The sequence below is a fragment of the Pleurodeles waltl genome, chromosome 1_1 (assembly GCF_031143425.1).
Source record: "Pleurodeles waltl isolate 20211129_DDA chromosome 1_1, aPleWal1.hap1.20221129, whole genome shotgun sequence".
Taxonomy (NCBI): domain Eukaryota; kingdom Metazoa; phylum Chordata; class Amphibia; order Caudata; family Salamandridae; genus Pleurodeles; species Pleurodeles waltl.
The window spans coordinates 297310917-297335115 of NC_090436.1; the positions used below are offsets into that span (position 1 = coordinate 297310917).

General features: G+C 44.8%; 2 protein-coding genes across 3 annotated transcripts in view; one reads left to right on the top strand and one right to left on the bottom strand.

Annotated features, from left to right (window-relative positions):
* The window catches only part of CDC20B (cell division cycle 20B), a 221578-nt gene extending 199319 nt beyond the window's left edge, over window positions 1–22259 (bottom strand). Inside the window, exons 1-2 of the mRNA XM_069222003.1 lie at window positions 22022–22259; window positions 21737–21808 (exon numbers count right to left, since the gene is read on the bottom strand). Coding sequence (XP_069078104.1) covers window positions 21737–21808; window positions 22022–22084 — 135 coding nt within the window. The 5' untranslated portion in view covers window positions 22085–22259. The remainder of the gene's footprint in view (window positions 1–21736; window positions 21809–22021) is intronic.
* The window catches only part of GPX8 (glutathione peroxidase 8 (putative)), a 52196-nt gene extending 29098 nt beyond the window's left edge, over window positions 1–23098 (top strand). Inside the window, exon 3 of one of the 2 annotated variants that reach the window (XM_069222016.1) lies at window positions 6356–8095. In XM_069222016.1, the coding sequence (XP_069078117.1) occupies window positions 6356–6519 (164 nt within the window). In that variant the 3' untranslated portion in view covers window positions 6520–8095. Of the gene's footprint in view, window positions 1–6355; window positions 8096–22829 lie in introns of those variants that run through there. The other variant, XM_069222025.1, reaches the window with a different exon arrangement.
* The last annotated feature ends 1101 nt before the right edge of the window (window positions 23099–24199 follow it).

The following is a 24199-nucleotide window of genomic DNA, read 5'->3' on the forward strand; positions in this document are numbered from 1 at the left end:
TCTTGTAATATAAAATTAATTAAATAATACATACATCCATGTATATTCCCTAATGGATACATGGGTTGCCTTTGGGTCAGCCATCTTCTGCCAGTGGTCTGTCAGAGTGTCATTTACACTCTTCTGCCATCCATGACTCCTATAGTTTTCTTTTCATGTCTTTGCTTCTCATCTTTTAAATTTTCCTATGAGGTTATTCACCTCCCTAGATAGTGCTTATAGGTCGCTTCTTTGCCTCTCATTTCATCTGCAGTACATCACATCCCACATGGCCACTTCTTCTAAACCAGGCAACTGTTATGGATTGCTGTTGTCCTTAATGTATTTCTGTTTTGCTAGTCCAAGATGGCTAACATGTTGGTTCTAAATGTGGCGGCCAAGGTGAAACTTTAAAACAACAACAGACTATGTAGAGCACCTCTGTAAAACAGACACCTGCTGCTATGCTTAGCTTTGTTATTGCAAGCATATGCCAGCCGTGTTTAGACAACAGCACCATTTTTTCTATGTATTTTTTTTATTTACCTTGCACATGTTGTTGAATGTGTGTGTTGTAGTTCTGTCAGAGCATGAAAGCAAGAATGAGTAAGTGGATGAATGAATATAAGCGTGAGTGCAAAGATGATTGACAGAGTGCATGCATTGGGGACTTTCTGCATGTCTAAACCCATCACTGACACAAACGGCACTTTCATTCCTAGGCCAGATCTACTGATATTCCAAATGCTTGTTTTATTAAGAATAAGCCACTGCAGGTTCCAGTCGCTTACGCAATCAGACAGGACCCATTCTGACCTCTCAGGTTTGCTATTTCATACAGGAGTAGATCATCCAGCCAAGGTTTTTGTTTACTTTCTGATACCTGTATTTCTGAATTTGTAATTGCACAGTAAGAGTAGATCTCCCAGAGGGTGGAGAAACAAACTGCCCTGCATGAGCTACTCACACGTGAAATAAGAAAACTTGAGATGCGTACACAACACGGCGTGTGCTCAATATAGTGCAAGATTGTGATTAGAGTCGCACTCTGGAGGTCACTGGTAACATGTCAGAGTACCCTGTGGGCTCTGGCGAGCATGTGCGAAGACACGAATGCTGTGTACTTGTGATCTCTGGGATCCAGTCATGACCACAGCAGGGTTGTTTCCAGACGGTCACTGTTTAGCTTAGATGGCTTCTCTCCTAGGAGGTGAACGCCACTGCCTGCGTCATGCTCAGGACCTTCCAAAGAGGTGCAGCCCAGTGACACAACCCTGCAGGCGAGCCTGTTAGCCGGCATGACCGGGTTCTTTGTGATGTTGCACAAGCCCCTGAATTGTTTTGCAGCTGTTTGAAGGATGTTTCTCAAACATAAAAATGCACAAAGTGGGCTATTTCTGTCATTGTATCTCACTACACGGACACAAATTCTGTGTTTTAGTTAAGATGAAGTGTCACTCAAAAGTGTCCCACTTAAGGCATTGAAACGTCACGTATTACACTGAAAACATCAAAATGCCACTCACAAACAAGCTGGAAACCTGGCAGCTGTATGAACCTGGCGCCTTGGCAGGCAGCGGGCTGCTCTTCGGTGCCCGCCCAGCTGCCTCGTTAGCTCGAGCCTCCCGTCTCGTGCCCCCCCCCCCATCCCACCCCCCTCCACCTGCTAACCAAGGGCTCGCGCTCTCACCCGTCTCTGTGACACCGGTGAATCGCCCCCTTGGGAAGACACGGCTGTCTGGGGGGTAGGGTTGCCATCTTTCCATGAGAAAAATAGGGCCATTTGTTGTTGATTTAAGAGTCTGCAAAGCTCTGAATATTGCCACAAATAGAACTTAAAACAAAATCGCATGAATTCGTTTGCAGCATTACTTCCCTGCCATTGTTTACATTAACAGCCAGTTACAGGTCATTAACACAGCACTAGAACACATTTAAAAGTGCTTTCTATTTATAGTTTCCGTTTGAAGTACCGACAGATAGAGTCTAAAAATACCGGCTGTGGGTGCTTCTGCTTATTTTTGTACAGGCCGGTCATGTGGCTATCCCAGTGAGAGGGGCACAAGAGGGGCAATTAAGGCATGGAGGTTGTTACTCTGTTGCGAGCTCCAATAGGGGTGAATACTCATGTCGGATGGCCGCTATTCACAGCACTGAACTAGCAGAAACAGAGATGTTTCCGAATATTCGAGAAAAACTGCAGAAAGCAGTGAACATGGATGTATTCCTGATGGGACGAGTGGCTTAAGATACGGAAAGGTTTGGACAACACACCTGTTGTACAACAGACAATATCAACAGCTAGCTGACCTCCACGATACAGGTTAGAATTCAGTTCTTCATCCTTCCGAGGTCAATTAATTTCGCATTTGTAATAATGAAAATATGAAGCATACATTTTCCTGTGGTTGATATGGTTATCGTTGTTACAAATAAATGCCAACAAAGATAACGTTTACAAAGTTGGGTTGTGGGAGAAAGCAAATAAACTGCATTTTTGCATCTGTGAGTTGAAAACGTTTTGTTCCTGCTCACCAGCAGTTTATCTAATCTGAAGCCTACACAATTGAGGGATCTACTGTCATTATGTTGCACATACTTGTTAAGAAAAACACGTACTGTACCCTACTCACAACTGCTGTCAAACACTTTACTCCTCGTTAGGAGTTCTGCAAATTTTGTTTGCTGAGGGGACCCTGAATTCCTGATTCTGGGCGATGTTCCAGCATCAAAATCCACTGATTAAACGTTTTCTCCCTTGAATGTGAATAGTAGCATTGATCCAGGAATACTCGATCCTTTGCACAGAAATCTTCCCTAATTTGGAGGAGAAAACCATTCCTATTTTCTTGGTGTAAAGTGTCAATAGGAGGTCTAGTGATGGGTGAGGTGGGGCATACTGAGGGGGTCAGAGAAAGCTCGTGCTTGTCTGGGGAGAGCATTGTCTGGTCCCCCATCATGTATAGGCCTGCCTGTGGTGCTGCCTAGAGTCCACCCACAGGAGCGTATGACAGGTCCGATATCTCCTGGTCCAGAATGATCAGGTCTGGAGTTTAAGTATCCCATAATTCTTGGCCCAGAGGTATAGCTGGATTGAAGGGGGAACCCTGATCTGGCAGCTATTATTCATCCGGATCAGAGATCCTTCTGGCCTAGTGAAATATGCTGAATCTATTGTGTCAGTTTCTAACACCAGAACACAATTCAGCAGTGCCTGCTTTCTGTTCACAGCAGCAAACTGCAGGCTATGAGGAGGCATTGTTTTTATTTTCTCTTCTAGCTTGGGCCCAAAATAAAAGGTGAATATAGAGGGCTATCAGCGCTCTTTTTGCTTGAATATAATCCTGCTAGAACTATTTGCATTTTGCATCATAACACCTAACTGCGAATGTAATGGGGAAAAAAGGCGCACAGCTCATCATGTCACAAGTACTTAAGAAAAATGACCATTTGGAGGCAAGATTTTGACTTTGTGCAGCCCCTATATTTAAAAGATATGCATGCACTGTAAGAATGTAAGATGTATCAGTCTGTACAATTATGGATATGAAGCACAATTTAAATAGAACTTCCTCATTTTTTTATTTAATACTTTTATAGTGCTACTCATCCCACTGCACCGCTTTACATCACAGGACTGAAAAAACAATAAGGTTCTAAACCCGTGTCTTGAAGTTTGCATGCAAGTCCCTGGTGCTGGTTCATATCTCACTGTGCTATATTAGAAGAATTGCAATTTATGAACTGCAAGTAATAAAAGGATCTGTGTCAAAAGCAGTGACCCACTTAATTAAATAACATAATAGTCTGTTATCTGCACGTTACACAGTGGGCTTTCCAGACGACACATTAACCCTCTACACTACTTTGGGAGTCAAAATTGTGACTAACAAACCACAGATCTCCAGAAAATGCTTTAACCACATGAGTTATTGTACCATTATTATAATCCCCTGAAATTTACTTGGTTTACAAGGCTGTCTACAACAGGTGCTTTAACCCCATAAGATATTTAAAAATGCAGACTTTGCAACCAATTAAGCCAGAACAGATTCACTATTATGCTTCTACTTAGTGCCAATTTCTTTGTGATAGAATTATCAAAAATAGATATATACAAGTTGATTGTTAGACTGTTTTGATGTCTCCGCCCCTTGTGACTCTACTTCCTTTTTGTTGACCACCTTGACCCTCAATTACCCCCAGGTCCCTCTAGTCCTCATCCCATTCATCACTATTTGGAGATAACTATCTCCACAACAGAAAAAAGAACACGAGGAATGCTGGGATATCCCCTCCCCAGCCCCTCCCTCTGGTAGTACATAAGCTGTACTCACTCAGCAATACGCCTGTTCTTTCTCCTGGCCCTGGTATCTGTTGCTTTTTTGCCTGTTTCTACCATGCTTCCGGGACGTACTCCAGGTGGTGTTTGCTGGTTCGTGGTTTACTCTGAAAGTCATGGTTTTACATTCCCATGGGGTTGACTGTGGTATGACCTTAGTGACTTCCCTTTCCTTCCATTCTGTTCCTGCGGCAGCTCTCTGTCCGGTCGTTGTCTAGCCTGGGCTGCTATGCTTGGGCTTCCCTGGTTTATGGCTGTCGCTGTGCAGTGTTTTGGTCTGTGAGCCCTTGGTTAGGCTCCTGTGTGTCTCTGGAGGTGGCTGCTGTTCCACTTTTCTCATTTTCAGGTGCCTCTTGGTTGGCCCTATCTTCGGTTGGGGGCTACGGGTCGTCTTGTGGGACTGAGGTCCCCATCTTGTCTTTTTCAGCCTATGGAGTGCTTTTTGTGTATAGGCACTTCCTTGTTCCTGTGGTTCCTTTTTTGTTCTGTTGCTTGCGAAGCATCCTTTTCCTGTTTCCAGCTGGCCTCTTCTTTCCAGGCTTTGCCTTGGCCTTTGTGGTTGTTGTTGGATCCTGCAAAGGGAGGTTTTGTTGGTGGGCCTCTTTTTTGGGTCCATCTCCCATGCTGTCTGTTGCACTGGCTGTTGTGGTGTCTGGTCTTCCTCCTCAGGGGAGTTCTTGACCTGGTCTTCGAGGTTGCTTACGGTCTTCTGGGCTCAGTTTTTGTCTGTTCCCCTTGTGCTCTGCTGTGATGCTGGCGGTGGTTCCTCTGCTCCTTGGGTTGGCCTGGTCGCTTCTTTTCTGGTTTGCGCTCGGCCTCTGTTTTGACCTGGGACTTCGGAGTGGGGTCTGTTGGCTCTCTGTTTGTTGGGGTTCCTCACGGTATGGCGTTTTGTTTGGTATCCCTTCTTGGGGTGTTGTGTTGGCTCTGTCTGGTTTTCAGAAGGACGGTTTTGCCTGCTTGGGTATTCTCCAAATAGTGATGAAGGGGACAAGGACGGGAGGGATCTGGGGGTAATGTTCTATTACTTACCGGTAATCTTCATTACTCCTGGTCCTGTTGTCCTCATCCCATTCATCAAGCCCCTCCCACCCTCCCATCCTGCCAGCCTTCTGCTGGTGGCTTGGTAGTGCAGGTGGAATGCTGGGTGAGTCAGCTTATGTACTACCAGAGGGAGTGGCTGGGAAGGGGATATCCCAGCATTCCTCATGTTCTTTTTTCTGTCGTGGAGATAGTTATCTCCAAATAGTGATGAATGGGATGAGGACAACAGGACCAGGAGCAATGAAGATTACAGGTAAGTAATAGAACATTATAGGGTTTCCAGAGTAATGTTTTTTTTCAATTCCAGCACTGCCTGGAGGCACTTGTAATTGTGGGTGGCAGAATTTCACCTGGAGTTATGGCCAGGCTAAATTTCCAAACCCCTTAATTAGGGCCTATGTCTGGATATAGATATATTTTTTAATTGATGCCACCTTATTGTAGGGGACTAAGACTAAAATAACAGGTTTTCAGGTGGCCATGATAGATGTCTTTTAAGGGATAGTTTACATTTATCTTACTGTAATTCCCATGAACGAGTCCTTGCAAAGCGGCTTAGAGAAACGTTCAGATTTCAGACATAAATCCTTGATTTTGTAGCACACGCAACCACATTGTGGGGTATGTGGTGCTCCACGCAGAGGTCTTAAGGCCTAATGTAGAAGCCATTAAGCGTAGGGCTGCACCTAGAGACTCCTAAATACAGCATGTCAAACACAACTGTAGCTGACACCTTGGTGTATTAAATATTTAAACAGAGTTTCATTCAAAATATAAAATGCAATCTGGCCTAAAAGCTGATCTCATTGTACAGAAAAGAAGCAAGAGAAAAAACGAAATGTCACTAAACTGATTGAATACTAATCATTGCAGGAAAGTGGGTGCATTATCCCAATTGTCCAATCCGCAAATTGAAATATGGCATCCGAGCGGTCAAATTGCAAGCTAGTATCAATTAAAGGTAACTGTTTATTTCTTTTATTCATGTAGAGTCTACAAAAAAGGAGCCGAAGTGGAACTTCTGGAAGTACCTGGTCAACCCCGAGGGCCAAGTTGTGAAGTTCTGGAAACCGGAGGAGCCCATCGAGAGCATCAAGTCTGAGGTGGTAGCTTTAATCCGAGCAATCATCGTGAAAAAGAGGGAAGACCTCTGAAAAGGCCCCTAAGAACAAGGAGAGTGCTTCGTGGAGTCAAGGACCTTGACATTGAGGGATGGTCTTTAAAAACATTTCCCTGAAAGCTTCTGGCCTGATGAGTGTTGTGTCGTTGTGTGTATTTTTCTGCCACACAGCAGAGTTTCCACACTTGGAAATCTGCCTGCATTGTAAAGGCCTACATAGGCGAATTTTAGTCTGGGATATTTCGGGACTGAGCCAGAAAGTTTTTTTTCATCTCTGGCTGAAATGCATAGGAGGAATTGATCTTCTTTTTATCAGGCAAAACGTGTGACATCATACAGTGTAAAAGGGGGAAAGTCGTGAAAACTTCAGCTAATAAGATAATTTTCATGTGCTCTTCAATGTACTGTTCAGCACTCACAGAAACAAAGGCTCGTTATACTTTTTTACTTACACCTTCATGCACACACATTAATTCTCTTCTACACTAACGTGTACACATTTACTGCCCTAGGCGTACATCTTGCACGTATGCTAATATGCACAAAGACCATATCAATAATTGTGTACACATACGAACATAACTATTTCTCCTTATACATCCAGACTGTTTTCAACGTATTCATATTTGTACTCACGCTCCCATACATATTTTTACACACACACACATTCACCTACTGCATGGACAGTTCTAGGAAAGGGCAATTTCAGGCAACTGTATGAAGTGGCAGCGATGTTTAAGAGGTGGGGTGCCCTGCCGGGGGCATGAAGGAACAGGGGATGTTAACCATATAGCACATACGAGCACCAAATATGCTCACGTTACAGAAGGTAAACAAATAACTATTTGCCAAAGGTTTCAAAAATCCAGACACCAGCTCTGATCCTCTGCAGACATCTATGCACACCCTTCTAGATACAGTCATGCCCATCCATACACACACATACTCATACATACATTCTATTGTATGCTACTGCTTTTTATTCTCTGCGCTACCTTCCCAGAGGGTGCTTAGCCAGCTGGACGTGGAGGTCGTCGCAGACCAATGTCAGAATGGCCGAATGTGGTGTCCTTGCCTCTTCGAGCATCAGCGTAGCTCCCTATCTTTTTGTCCCCGGAGTGTCTCTGTTACCTCTTTTGTCCATGTCCGTGTCTCCCTCATGACACACCCACATATTCACCCATAGAGGCAGGTAAAATCACACACAAATATGTGACTCAATCGGATAGACGAACACAAACCATGTGCAGACACTAATACACAACTTTACCAAAATACAAGTTGCTATGTATTGTACTTTGTATATCATTTGAAAACTAGGGATGATCCGTATGTTTAGTTTACAAAGCACAATCTGCACTCTAAAATTGAAACCTCAGCACACTGTAGCCATTAGGCCAGGTCAGCACTAAAGGCAGGAAATCATCCTGATTACTTAAATATTACGAGTTACATGGCCTGTGATGACTTAATGGCAGGTTTTACTGCTCTCCTTTCTAAGGAATCCAAGATGCGTTTTTCTCAATTAATGAACAAACCACTGAGCTAGTAGTATGAAAAGGAAACTGTGCAATACATGTTTTTAAAAAGATAAACTGTGGAAATGGTCACTATGTCGTTTATTTGTGCCTTTGTCTTCAGACCGCCCTCATCCAGACACCCACTCCCTTGTAGTAAGCTTCACCCCCTATCCTTACCTAGGGTTACCCCCTGGGGCAAACCTTTACAAGACATGTTATGGACATAAAAGATGCATACAGATGTACAAACAGAAGAGGGGCTGAGAGGCGGGCATAGATGTATAAGGAGTACAAGAGTGTACATATGCTTTAAGGGACCATCCAGTGTAGAGAAAAAGACAGTTCTCGTTCAATCGTACATTGTTTACAGTTACCAAAAACAGGCATTCTAGAATGTTTCTTTGATGGCGTCGTCTTGGGTTTTAAGCTCTGTTGTGGCACCATTCACCAAATGGGCTCTATACGAGGCACCATTTCCCAAATCTGAGGTATAACATACAATGGTTTGTTTTCACCTTTAACTATTTTTGCCTCCATTTTCTTAAGGTGAGTGTTTATTATGCACAATGCATGAAATACTGGCAGTGTCCTTCACTGCTTCCCCTACCTTTCCAACTGACACCAACTTTTTCCCATGGGCACCTCCAGGATTCAAAAGATCCCTATCAGCTGCTGAGGCCCCCATGGTTCCCTAAAGTCTTCTGTCATCTTCAGCCTATAAAAGGAGTAGCTTGGTGATCTACTCACCGATAACAGCATCAAGATGCAACAACATGCCAAAGATATGCAACTATACTTGAAGTCTCCTCTGCTTCACACATCCAACACCTCGAGCACTGCCTGCATATTATGCAGGACTGGTTTTCCATTGCCTACTTGAAGTTTAAACCACCCAAGACTGAATACCTGTAACTTGCCAAGAACAACAAACAAAATACTGTACAAACCGGGTTCGATGACATGAAAAATGATGGCTTCCAAACCCAACGTGTACCGAATGCCAAATCACTTGGATTAACCCTAGACATAATCCTCGCCCTCAAGGAACACAATAGCAAAACACAAAGATGGCCTGGTAGCAGCTCACTCTTCTAAAAAAAAGCAAGTGAAACCATTTCTTCCAAAAGTGACTTCAGAACTGCTGTTAAAGTCCTTATACTCTTGTATCTGGATGGTGATAACGCCCTGCTCAGTGCCCTCAGACACCTTACACACCGCAGCATGTCCTATACAGGACCAACAGACATTATCACATCACCTCAATCCTGATAGAACTCCAGTGGTTCTCCTTGCTGGCCTGAATTATCTTCAAACTCAGCTGCATTATTTACAAAGACATTATGACTAGTGCCTCGCTTATCTTGCAGACAAGATCACCATCTCTGGTGGTTCTCAGCACACCCACAGCCAGGGTACCATCAGAATGCAGCCTAAGAAGTGTAAAAGAGACAAAACAAGGCAGCAGGCTTTTTCCATATATGCACCCAGCTTCTGGAACAACATGCCCATATTTATCAGGACCACCCGTGTGCTGTTTCAATTTCGGAATAAACACTAAATCACAATGCATTCATCTTCCATAACCCCACTACCTCTCCTGTCAGTCACTGACTTTATGCCTCTCTTCAAACCTCCACAGGCACAATGCCAGTGCCTTTTGGCTTGGTTTGCGTAATGGGAATACTATGGGCATATACATACACATGCAATGCATCATAATTCATGGAGTCTCAAACATGAGAACTGTTATGTTACTTTAGAAAAGGATTGCCCCAAACATCCCCAAGGTCAAGTCTGGAGCAAGGCCCATAAAATGTCTGCATTATTGTGGTGCCCCCACGTTGTTAACTAGCACTTGTATAGCAGACATTACAAGGAGTTGTCTTCCAGTAATCTGGGGTATGACTGTTATATAATCTGGTTTTGTGACTGGGTCTCGTCAGTAGACTGCATATATTGGTTTTAATGATTTGTGACTGTATTATTTAGGTGGGTGACACCAGGGCCTGTATCAAATTGTTTATTTATTTAGTCGATTAGTAAAGGTGTACATTACCTGCTTATGTATGTGTGGAAAATAGCCAATTTCAGCATTTACCGGTGGATGTCTGAATGGCCAGTTAATTGCATATTCCGACTATGTTGAGTACATGCTCAGAGTTTATCAGCTATATGCTGGTCTTGGGTGGTGTGTGATGTGACTCGGTGAGCAGTGGCATTGTGACAGCCAAGTCTGTGGCTTTTTTGTGTTCTGCTGCTTGTTTGTAAAGCATTTACAGCTAATGTGTTACATGGGAGGTCGTGTTATTGCTGAGTGTTGTTAAAACCCCATGATGGCTATTTACGTCCCACCCTGGCTGTATTGGGTACATGTGCTATGATCTATTATAAACTGGGCCACAAATTTCGTATCATGCTTGATCTGCAACGGATGGTGGCAAGAGTCCAGGGCAAGAACCACGGATGAACTAATGGAAAGGGCCAGGCGTCAAGCCTTAAAAGGTACATAAAAAGTGAAACAGGAAAAGAGCAGTGCTGTGTTTTTTCTGTAAAAGTACAGTACAGTCGTTTCACTGCGAAGCTCCTGGAATGGTCACCTGTCAGAGGTAAAGAAAGGTTTTGCACTGTGCTGTAGCTAGTGCCTAATTTCTAAAATAGTAAGTGCAGGGGCCCAAAGCTTTTCATAGGGAACCGAATATTAAAGCTGCCTAGTTGTGATTCCCCCTCATGCCTCTTTTTGAACTGCACCATACACTTCCTGCCTAATTATCTCTCTCTTGTAGGTTCTTTTCGATCTCTGCTTTCCCCCTTTGTCACTCTTTTCCTATCTTTCTGTTCCTTTTTTCCCTCCCTTTTCTTCTTTTCACACCCTTCCCTAGGTCAAAAGTTTACAATGGAAAATAATTCCAGGTCCCTTAAAATTAGTGCCACTGCCTACCACTAGCAACTACTGGCTAACATTAAGCTCTGAGCAGAGTAAGGCTATGTGCATCCTGTTCAGAGTTCTATGAGCAAATGGCCATTTGACGTGCAGTGCAATGTTATATTGCAGGTTACCTCTCATGGGATAGAAAGGCTCTATAACTGTAAAACTTTTGTTTAGGGAAATAGTCACCCTCGAATGCAGTACTGAGAAATTGGCATTGGTCTTGCAAGGTATTTCTATCCAGACCTGCTGTATGTATTTCTATCTCAGTACTGAAAAGCCTACTGAACTCTCAGACTGTACCTACATCCTGATGTGAATCATGCCCTAGTATCCCAGCATTGAGACATCCACAGAGCTCTCACAGCTCACAGTGCACCTCCAGCCAGAGTAAAGAATATATCATGGTATCAAAGTACTGAGACATCCACAGACCTCTCACAGTGCACCTTCGGCCAGAGTAAAGAATATATCCTGGTATCTCAGTACTGAGATATCCACAGACCTCTCACAGTGCACCTTCAGCCAGAGTAAAGAATATGTCCTAGTATCTCAGTACTGAGACATCCACAGACCTCTCACAGTGCACCTTCAGCCAGAGTAAAGAATATATCCTAGTATCTCAGTACCGAAACATCCACAGATCTCTCACAGTGCACCTTCACCCAGAGTAAAGAATATATCCTAGTATCTCAGTACTGAGACATACATAGCTCTCACAGTGCACCTTCAGCCAGAGTGAAGAATATAACCTGGTATCCCAGTACTGAGACATCCACAGACCTCTCACAGTGCACCTTCAGCCAGAGTAAAGAATATGTCCTAGTATCCCAGCATTGAGACATCCACACAGCTCTCACAGTGCACCTCCAGCCAGAGTAAAGAATACATCCTAGTATCCCAGCATTGAGACATACACAGCTCTCACAGTGCACCTCCAGCCAGAGCAAAGAATACATCCTAGTATCTCAGTACTGAGACATCCACAGCTCTCACGGTGCAACTCCAGCCAGAGTAAAGAATATGTCCTAGTATCTCAGTACCGAGAAATCCACAGACCTCTCACAGTGCACCTTCAGACAGAGTGAAGAATATATCCTAGTATCTCAGTACTGACACATACACAGCTCTCACAGTGCACCTCCAGCCAGAGTAAAGAATATGTCCTGGTATCTCAGTACTGAGACATCCAGAGACCTCTCACAGTGCACGTTCAGCCAGAGTAAAGAATATGTCCTAGTATCTCAGTACTGAGACATCTACAGACCTCTCACAGTGCACCTTCAGCCAAAGTGAAGAATATATCCTAGTATCTCAGTAGAGACATACACAGCTCTCACAGTCCACCTCCAGCAAGAGTAAATAATATATCCTGGTATCTCAGTGCTGAGACATCCACAGACCTCTCACAGTGCACCTTCAGCCAGAGTAAAGAATATGTCCTAGTATCTCAGTACTGAGACATCTACACAGCTCTCACAGTGCACCTCCAGCCAGAGTAAAGAATATGGCCTAGTATCTCAGTACTGAGATATACACAGCTCTCACAGTGCACCTCCAGCCAAAGTAAATAATATGTCCTAGTATCCCAGCATTGAGACATCCACACAGCTCTCACAGTGCACCTCCAGCCAGAGTAAAGAATACATCCTAGTATCCCAGCATTGAGACATACGCAGCTCTCACAGTGCACCTCCAGTCAGAGTAAAGAATACATCCTAGTATCCCAGCATTGAGACATACACAGCTCTCACAGTGCACCTCCAGCCAGAGCAAAGAATACATCCTAGTATCTCAGTACTGAGACATACACAGCTCTCACGGTGCAACTCCAGCCAGAGTAAAGAATATATCATGGTATCAAAGTACTGAGACATCCACAGACCTCTTACAGTGCACCTTCACCCAGAGTAAAGAATATATCCTAGTATCTCAGTACTGAGACATCCACAGACCTCTCACAGTGCACCTTCACCCAGAGTAAAGAATATATCCTAGTATCTCAGTACTGACACATACACAGCTCTCACAGTGCACCTCCAGCCAGAGTAAAGAATATGTCCTGGTATCTCAGTACTGAGACATACACAGCTCTCACAGTGCACCTCGAGCCAGAGTAAAGAATATGTCCTTGTATCTCAGTACTGAGACATCCAGAGACCTTTCACAGTACACGTTCAGCCAGAGTAAAGAATATGTCCTAGTATCTCAGTACTGAGACATCCACAGACTTCTCACAGTGCACATTCAGCCAAAGTGAAGAATATATCCTAGTATCTCAGTACTGAGACATACACAGCTCTCACAGTCCACCTCCAGCAAGAGTAAATAATATATCCTGGTATCTCAGTGCTGAGACATCCACAGACCTCTCACAGTGCACCTTCAGCCAGAGTAAAGAATATGTCCTAGTATCTCAGTACTGAGACATCCACAGACCTCTCACAGTGCACGTTCAGCCAGAGTAAAGAATGTGTCCTAGTATCCCAGCATTGAGACATCCACACAGCTCTCACAGTGCACCTCCAGCCAGAGTAAAGAATATGGCCTAGTATCTCAGTACTGAGATATACACAGCTCTCACAGTGCACCTCCAGCCAAAGTAAAAAATATGTCCTAGTATCTCAGTACTGAGACTTACACAGATCTCTCAGTGCACCTCCACCCAGAGTTAAGAACTTGTCCTAGTATCAGTACTGAGACATACACAGAACTCTCACAGTGCACCATTAGCTGGAGTTAAGAACATGTCCTAGTATCCCAATACTGAGACATTCACAGAGCTCTCACAGTGCACCTCCAGCCAGAGTTAAGAGCATGTCCTAGTGTCAGTACTGAGACAAACATGGAGCTCTACAGTGCACCTCTAGCTGGAGTTAAAAGCATGTGCTTTTAGCCCAGTACTGAGACAAACACAGAGCTCTCACAGTGCACCTCTAGCCAGAGCTAAGAGAAAGTCCTAGTATCCCAGTATTGAGACATCCACAGAGCTCTCAATGTGTAATTCTACCGGGACTTAAGAACATCTCCTTGTATCAGTATTAAGACATACACAGAGCTCTCTCAGTACACCTCCACCCAGAGTTAAGAACTTGTCCTAGCATCAGTACTGCTACATACACAGTACTCTCATAGTGCACCACTAGCTGGAGTTAAGAACATGTCCTAATATTCCAGTACTGAGACATACACGGAGCTCTTACACTGCACCTCTAGCCGGAGTCATGACATGCCCTAGTGACAGTACTGAGACATACTCGGAGCTCTTACAGTGCACCTCTAGCCGGAGTTAAAAACATCTCCTTGTATAGTACTAAGACATACACAGATCTCTCAGTGCACCTCCACACAGAGTTAAGAACTTGTCCTAGTATCAGTACTGCTACATACACAGAACTCTCGCAGTGCACCACTAGCTGGAGTTAAAAACCTAATATCCCAGTACTGAGACATACACAGAGCTCTTACACTGCACCTCTAGCCGGAGTTAAACGCAGGCGCTTGTAGCCCAGTACTGAGACACACATGGCGCTCTTACAGTGTACCTCTAGCCAGAGTTAAGAGGTTGTCCTAGTATCCAAGTACTAAGACATACACAGAGCTCTCACAGTGCACCTCTAGCCGGAGTTAGGAGCATGTCCTGGTATCAGTACTGAGACATACACAGAGCTCTTACAGTGCACGTCTAGCCAGAGTTAGGATCATGTGCTTTTAGCCAAGTACTGAGACATACATAGAGCTCTCACAGTGCACCTCTAGCCGGAGTTAGGAGCATGTCCTAGTATCAGTACTTAGACATAGACAGAGCTCTCACAGTGCACTTCTAGCCTGAGTTAGGAGCATGTCCTAGTATCAGTACTGAGACATACACAGAGCTCTCACGGTGCACCTCTAGCCGGAGTTAGGAGCATGCCCTAGTGTCAGTACTGAGACATACACAGAGCTCTCACGGTGCACCTCTAGCCGGAGTTAAGAGCATGTCCTAGTATCTCAGTAGGGAGACATACACAGAGCTCTCACAGTGCACCTCTAGCCGGAGTTAAGAGCAAGTCCTAGTATCAGTACGTACTGAGGAATACAGCGAGCTCTCACAGTGCATCTGTAGCCGGAGTTAAGAGCATGTCCTAGTATCAGTACTGAGGCATACAGCGAGCTCTTACAGTGCACCTCTAGCTGGAGTTAAGAGCAAGCCCTAGTATCACTGTACTGTGAAATCAATGCTGCTTTGCAAAGCACTTCCCTCTTGACCTGCTGTATGTCTATGTATCTCTGAACCGAAACTCATGCACCCCCGGCAATGTCCACCACCTAACCTGCTGTTTGTTCGTGACTCAAACTTCTGAAGCAAGTACCTGTTTCTCATTATGTACTTGACCAGGGCACACGTAGTGCACTAACGCTGCAGTACTGAACCACCCACAGAGACCTTGTATCCGAGTACTGATTCCTAAAACTCGCAATGCACCTCTGTTTTCACCTGCGGCTTGTCTTGTTTCTCAGCACTGACAGCCCCACTGAGCGCCTTGTATGCACATATACATTGAACTAAATTATGAAGGTGTGTCTCAATGCTGAGAGATCCTCAGGGCTCTCTCAAAGCACCTCAGTAAGGATCCACGGAGAACACTAATATCCCAGGACTGATACATCCAGAGAGCTCTCACAGCACACACATGTTAACCTGCAGTATGAATGTGTGTCTGAGAGATCTGCAAAGCTCTCATTGTCCACCTCTAACCTTATCTGCAGGATTCACTTGTATTCAGTACGGGAACACCCACAAACCTTGCACAATGCATGTGTGTACGTTTTCCTAGTACTGAGATATGTGCAAAGCTCTCGCCGTCCACCTCTAGCCTTATCTGCAGCATTCGCTTGTATTCAGTACGGGAACACCCACAAACCTTGCACAATGCATGTGTGTACGTTTTCCTAGTACTGAGATATGTGCAAAGCTCTCGCTGTCCACCTCTAGCCTTATCTGCAGCATTCGCTTGCATTCCAGCCCTGAGGCACCCACAAACCTTCTACAGTGCACGTGTGTACGTTTTCCTAGTACTGAGATCTGTGCATAGCTCTCCGTCCACCTCTAGCCTTATCTGCAGCATTCACTTGTATTCAGTACGGGAACACCCACAAACCTTGCACAATGCATGTGTGTACGTTTTCCTAGTACTGAGATATGTGCAAAGCTCTCGCCGTCCACCTCTAGCCTTATCTGCAGCATTCGCTTGCATTCCAGCACTGAGGCACCCACAAACCTTCTACAGTGCATGTGTGTACGTTTTCCTAGTACTGAGATCTGTGCATAGCTCTCCGTCCACCTCTAGCCTTTTCTGAAGCATTCACTTGTATTCCAGTACTGAGGCACCCACAAACTGTACAGTACATGCCTGAAACTATATCCTAGTACTGAGAGATCTGCAAACCTCTAGTCGCCCACCTCTAGCCTTATCTGCAGTATTCACTTGTATTCCAGTACTGCGATTTAAACACGGCGCCCAAACTCCTCCTTAATCTGTGCCATGCACCACAATCCCAGTACTGAAGTACCACAGTACATATAGTTCCGCGGTGCTCTTGTGTAGCTCCTTACTCTGATCTGTAATACCAATACTGAGTCCACCACGGAGCTCTTACTGTGCCCCACTTTTACCACCCAGGTCATTTTATTACTGAGTCCTCTACGCTCTTAAAGTACACATCTATCTGGAGATGTCTGTAAAAGTGCTCCAAATCCTCTTCAATCCTGACCTGCAAAAGCACTTTTCCGCCAGCCCTGCGGCATCTGCTGACTCTCACACTGCACCCCTGCCTCGGTAGCTCCATGAAGCACGAGCCCTGTAGTGCGGCTACCACCAAGCTCGCAGCATGACCTCTGTCCTTACTCGGCGCATGCAGTAGTCTACTAGGATGCTGACCGTGCCCTCACTTGTACAATGAACACCGCGTGTAATGTGATAAAGTTGCACAGCCCTTGCAGATCACGAAGGGTTCTGTGTACTGCATGAAAACACGTCAGTTAGTGCGGTACAAGCAGCAATGTTTGTGTAACCTAAATGTCACAGGATCTGTTCTAAGTAGGATAGCTCGGAGGGCGCCTGTTTACTGCAGAGATCTGAGTGCAACCTGTAAGTCAAAGGATTCAAATGAGCAAGGCCAGTGGGCAATGTACCTGCTACAGAGATCCGGATGCAATTGCTTACTTATAAGGGAGCCTGCTGGGGTGTATGTGTGCGGCCACACATGTTGCAGGACCTCGTTCCCTTAAACTCAGGTAGGTCGTGTACTTGTTGCAGAGCTTTGTAATAACTTGAATTTCACAGGTTTGAGTCCTGACAGACAATGACGGCAAAAGGAGAATCTCTGAACAGGGTTCTGGTCGCATATTTTACAATGCATATTGGACACTCCGGGTTTTGAATAATTTGTCGACGAACCAATCATAATTATTATCATAAATTACTTTCATAGTTACAAGCAATAACTTGCTAGAACCTTGCAGTTTTCAAGATGCAGTATTCCATTACCAAATCCTAAATTGTGGATCTCTTAACAATTGCTATCCTTCTCCGTTATAAAACTGTGGGCCAGGTTTAATAAAAAATGATGGTGTGTGGCGCTTCGACAATTTTGGCAGTGACGCACACCATCATTTTCAACACAGAATGCACTGTATTTCCTAGAATACGGCACACCCCTGTGTTTCCTTCTGTGCCAGCGCTAAATGTGCATCCTGCACAAAAACAATCTCAAAAGGGGATATGCTCTTTCTATGTGTGCTGCAGGATTCAGCGCACATAGAAAGAGCAAAAAACGAGTAGAAATGAAAGCATTTCTCATTGTTGTGCCACTCTTAATGGCACCCCTGGGAAAACTCGTAAATCTCAGGCAGCATCAAAATGCAATGGGTGTTGCTGTTGAACACCAACAGCAACACCCATTACACTCCCCTTTCATGCAAAGTGCTGCATGTAAAGGGACTGTGGCCCATATTTATACTTTTTGACGCTAAACTGCGCTAACGCAGTTTAGCGTCAAAAAATTTTGCGCCGTCTAACGCCATTCTGAAGCACCATGCGGGCGCCGTATTTATGGAATGGCGTTAGCCGGCGCAAGCAGACCGGCGCTGCCTGGTGTGCGTGGAAAAAAACCACGTAGACCAGGCAGCGCCGGCGTTGGGCAAAAATGACGTTAGGGCGTCTTAAAATGGGGCAAGTCAGGTTGAGGCAAAAAAATCGTCTTAACCCGACTTGCGCCATTTTTTAACGACGCCCATCCCCCATCAACATGACTCCTATCATTGTAAAGATAGGAGTCATGCCCCCTTGCCCAATGGCCATGCCCAGGGGACTTCTGTCCCCTGGGCATGGTCATTGGGCATAGTGGCATGTAGGGGGGCACAAATCAGGCCCCCCTATGCCAAAAAAAATGATTAAAAAAAAAAAAAAAATACTTACCTGAACTTACCTGAATGTCCCTGGGGTGGGTCCCTCCAGCCTTGGGTGTCCTCCTGGGGTGGGCAAGGGTGGCAGGGGGGGTCCCTGGGGGCAGGGGAGGGCACTCTGGGCTCATTTTGAGCCCACTTGTCCCTTAACGCCATGCCTGACCCAGGCGTTAAAAAGCGGCGCAAATGCGCCGTTTTTAGCCACGCCCACTCCCGGGCGTCTCTTTTGCCCGGGAGTATAAATACCACGTAAAGGCCTGGGAGTCATTTTTTAGACGGGAACGCCTCCCTTGCATATCATTAACGCAAGGAAGGGGTTCACGCTAAAAAATGACGCACATTCCGGGAACTTTGGCGCTATACGCCTCTAACGCCATAGTATAAATATGGCGTTAGTTGGCGTTAGTTTAGCGTCGAATTTGCGTCGAAAAAAACGACGCAAATTCGGCGCAAACGGAGTATAAATACGGCCCTGTATTTACAAGGTGGCGTTAAGCCATAAAAAGTGGCTTAGCGCCACCTTGTAAATACGGTGCAGGTCATTGTGTCACCGGAGCAAAAGTGACGCTCCTGTGGCGATAGGGCCTCGTAAACCTGGCCCTATATAGTGTCAGGAAACAAAAGGAAGTGAAGACAACTTCACTTTTAAATGAGGGATCTCCACAGTCTACTACGTATTAAAAGCACCAGTTACATCGCTTCCTTCTCGTGAAAATACACTATTACAAGGCCAAGCTGCAGTCAGAAAGTAGTCCAGCCGTTCTGTGCCTCACAGCCGGGGCTACAACACAACAAGGACTGCAAGAAACGATAAACCCCGGCAGCAGAGTTTAGAAGCAAGGTCGTGTGCCGATGTGGAAGTGCATGTAGCTGCTGGCATCTTAATAAACAGCAACTAACAATACACTGCCTAATCACCACAGACTTCAGAGGCCACCTTTATTCTGTGCTGCCTGCACCTGCCTGTGAGTTCGCGACTCGAAATCACAGATACAACATACAGGCACCATCGAATAAAGGGCTGCTGCCTGCTTATCACAAGTCACCCCAGACAGAAAGTCACAGTAGTCAGTTACAAGAAAGGAATGCATCATTTGGGTACATTCATTTAGTTGTTCCAAAAAGCAAAACATGCAATAGCATAACTACTCTACTGTAACAATGTATTACAGTTGAGTTGTGACATCGCACTGCCTGCACTGGTGAGATTCAACAGAGGAGAGCAACAATCTATCTGCATGCTGCTCACCCACTATAAAGCAAAACAGTATTGTTTATACACTTTAAACCAGTTCTTCCAGTGGCCGGGTACTTCCGGGTACTTGCACTTCTTTAATTTGGAAGAAACGAGTATTACACGTTAGCCCTTGAATATGAAGTAAAAGTGCATATAAGGTGGTCAAAAGGCGCGTGATCCCTCTAATCTGCCTTCTTCACTGTTCATGATGAACTTTCCAGTTCGACTGGCTTACCAGTAAGACCCTCTTGTTTTCGTACCCAGGCGCACTGGACGTTCACGGTGAGTGATGGCGAGTGCGCGTGCATTAGGATGGCAGGTGCAAGTGGACTGGTGTCCTTTGGTTGTCAACCAGCTAACGTACACTGCCTTCCCACCACACGCCAAGTACTGCGAGCACAGTGCAACCAAGCTGCTGCTGCCGGGCCAGGCACGTCACGTAAACAGCTGGGGGTGACAGATGAGCAAGTCTGCAGCAGGTGGCAGGGTAGTAGCGACTGCTGAATTCATAGCGAGCAGCCAGCTAACAATACACTGCCTACCTGACACAGGCTGCGCGCTAACCGTCCAGCAGCATCCTCGAAGAGGCAATATTTGTGACAACGCAATCTCAGAAATCATACAAATGTGAGAGTAGCATGCTCTTGTAGTACCCATTTCATCTATTGAAGTCGGGTCAGTCACAATCCATGCAGTATAAATTGACACGTATGTGATATTAACAGGCGTCCACTAGATGGCGACGTTTCTCTTCATTCGATGATCTCAAATGCATCAATGTGGAGTGCAGCCAGCAGCTGCTGAAGCCTCAAACACGGAGCAGCCAGCTAGCATTGCACTGCCTAGTTGACACACTATAATGTTACGCAATTAACTTGTTTCGAAAGGTATTCTAGACGTTTTTGAAAATCCCTAATATATTAGAATTATGCTCCAGTATGACCTAGCTGCACGACAAGGCACATTCCACGGCAATATTATCCAGCTATTTTAACTCGTTCAGTGATGCAGTCGTCTGTGAACCAGCCAACACAGCCAGCTTTTCGAGTGAAATGTATGCCTTTTATTCGGTTTCTGGTTTATCCTGTGCTGTTATGGCACGGGTTCTTGACACATCAATTTACAACACGAAATAACCCTGCAGAACAGTGTCGTACACAGTCCACGATTTGTTATTCAGAGGCTTCACTTTAAGACACTTTGATTTGCGAATGTTAGAATTTCTGAGCGCGATACTGAGATAACTTCTCTTTTGCAAATAAGATTATGTAAATATGAACTTGCACGAATAGCGTATCAAAACATGTTTACGACAAAGAAGATATAACATTAATTAATTCCAAATCACATTTAACTGCATAGGGTTTTCGTTTCCTGGTGCAGACGGAAGTCGTCCCCACAGTCCATCAAAAATAAGATTATCTTGGCCAAATTTCTACCACGTTAGAGCGTGGATAGCTGGACACGAATGCCACAGGTTGTGCTATAAATTTTGCCTTTACTACCCAAAAATGTTAAAGTCTTTGCCTTCCTTGCCTCATTTATTACTCAGTCGTCCACATAAATACGTCATCTACTGCCAAGTGAATGCAGTGGGCCTGATTATAGTGCTAAACTGTCCAGCGAGTGGGCTAGTCAATTCTTATATGCGAACGATATGCGGTTTAAGATACACCCACTTTGAAGTTCTTAATTAAAAATAGTTTAAACCAATGTGCCCTTGTTTTCATGGTCAATTGTTCCTGTTCTGCGTATATTTATTTCTGTATGCATTCCGTTCACACGGGCTTTTCTTGTACTCTGCTCTTCATTATTAAGGTTCCGATTTTTATCAACGGTTGTTAAAGTTTCCTTTTTTTAATATAAAATATTTTGCTTATATTGTGTGCTTATTCTGTATAGGCTGATAACTAGTTTGAGTTCTGACAACTGGAACAGTTAGAATATTCATAATCTACCTTGTACTTGCGGTATAAGATTGTCGTTTGTGCAACCGGTGCTTAAAGTGCATCAGGATCAACATTGATTGAGCTTTCTCTTACTTCACGGATTTTACAGTTACCAAGTGTTCACCGTTCGCAATATTAAAGTTTACTCGGAGATCAGTAGCACAGAACTTACCTTGCTTCCTTTCTGGGAGCTCAGCCGCCGGGTCTTTTTCAGATCTCTGTCCAGTGTCTTCATGATGCTCTCCTTAGGGAACAAAAAGGGCATTCAGTCATGGTTGGTATAATCTCCAAAAATAATATAGCACTAGTTTTCACGGCTCTCCCAACCACATTATATTGCTTAGGATGAATGCCCTGTCGCGTCACTTGTAATGCATGCCACTGTCACCCAGACATAAGCACCCCCCACCCCCCAAGTAAGAACAAAAAGAGGGATGCTTCGGAAGGTGGTATTTACCCACAGCATGTCGTCATCTGTTTTGATTCGGCGAGAGGTGACCCTTTGCAGCTTCCACTCCATTTGTAATTCTAGTTTGGTGAGTGGTAGGTATGTAGGAGACCTGTAGGTCTGGAGTGCAGAGGTAAGTCCAGTTGTGGAAGTGCCCGGTGATCAACGCTTCAGTGCAGCCTGCTGTTGTGATGCGTGCCTTGGATGGGGGTGGCAGGGCTCCAGGCTTCTCTCTGCTACTCCACCTGCTCCCTCGCCCACTGATGCTCCCAGAGGGACCAGCCCTGCATTTAAAGAGACTGTGTCGGCGGCTGAAGGAGCGGGAAGCAGCTCGCTTCAACCCGATTGGCTAGAATAGATCTTGTGACGTCACGCAAAGGGGTGTGGCTGGCGCTTCTGTCAGAATCCGGGGCATGTTGTGATGCAAAGTCCTAGTGCTGGCTAAAAACCGGGGAGCGCGTGAGGTCTCACAGATGGAGACAGCCGCATTGGAAGCAAGGAGAGTGTCTTTCTGGCGCATAGATTTCGTTCAATTACATAGCAGGGCCGCTGCTGCCCTCTGAATTTATTAGTACGATATCCAAAACGTTTCATTTACTGCACAGTGTTGTCAAAATTCACTACGTTGGTGTGATAGCTGCACGCTTGAGAGGGGGAATAAGCTTGGATTTGAACATATGTAAATTAGTTTAATACAGATTGTGAACCCACCTATGACTGGCATATGATTTGAGAAAAAGCTGACTGAGCTCTTTCATGCGATGGCCGTCCTAAAACGCGCTCAGCCGCAAACATAGTCTGTCTTCTTTGTCCACAGTATTGTTTACAAAACTCCGAAATCAAAGCAGCAAACTTCAGCCTCCTTTCTCCTCCTTTCCCGGTCAGCTGAGCGGCAAAATAGACGCATAGTGGTGGCACACACGGCGGGCGGAGAGGCGGCACACGCTTCCAACTGCCAACACCTAGAGATGACGCGATGTGTAATTATAGGATGGCAAACACACAGCCCTGCCACTCGGGGGAAGAGACGCGCAACCAACTGACTTTTTACAGACTCTGAAGTAAACAGTGTCACCAGGCAGAGAGCAGCAACGCAGAACTACCCCGCCCCTTAAAAAATAAATAAATAAAACAGTGTACTGGCACAGTTTCACCAAATGTGTGTTCTAGTTCTCATTTTATGATACTCATGGTTTTAGGAACTCATATTTATTCACGTTCTAGCATTTTGGCAGTTGGGTCACACAGTAACAGATACTGAACAGATGAGTGATGTGTGATCTAGTTCTCATTTTATGATTCTCATAGTTTAGGAAGTCATATTTATTCACGTTCTTGGTTTTTTATTTTTTGCAGACAGGTCTCACAGCAACAGATACTTAACAGATGAGTAATAAAGTACCGTAGAAGAGGGACATCTGCTACATGCTTCGAGTAATTAAACACCACGAATGTCCCAAGAAAATAGTTTCATAGCACATCTTAAAATAGAACGAAATTGCAATACTCACTATTCCTTACACACTACGTCCAGACAACTACATCTTCACAGCTAAAATTTGTATTGAATTAGACACTTTCATAACTTACGGTCTGAGTTAACTAAGAAGCAACTCGGTTATCGCGCATCCTGGGGTATAGATTTCTTATTATTCACAGAGCAACATTATAGGTTATTGATGCAAGCTCAAGATGTGTTTGTGCCGAACACATCCCGAACTCACATATTTCAAGATGCTTTGTGTTCAGTGATGAAGAAAAGAGAGGCACAATTAAATAAAATATCTGAGTATATCTTTCTAGCGCCTGTTTCACTTCAAAGTCTAACGCTTTGCTTTTAATTCTTGGCGCATGAGATCAGAACTCGGGTACCGAAGAGAAGGTACATGAAGGCTCGGCTCGTTGGTCCCACAAGAGCCAGGCATCCGACTCGAACCTTCGGTGGCTCACCCACCTCCGTCTTTGTAGAACATGCTATCACATCATCAGGAGTATGAAAGCAGCGTTGGCCTCTGTATGTATGAGTTAAATGCGTTGCATGTGCACAGGGACCTCTGAAATGTCAGCCCGGTTAAATCACCAGGACCCATATTTATACATTTTTAGCGCCGCATTTGCGCCGCTTTTTTAACGCAAAAGCGGCGCAAACTTACAAAATACAATTGGATTTCGAAAGTTTGCGCCGCC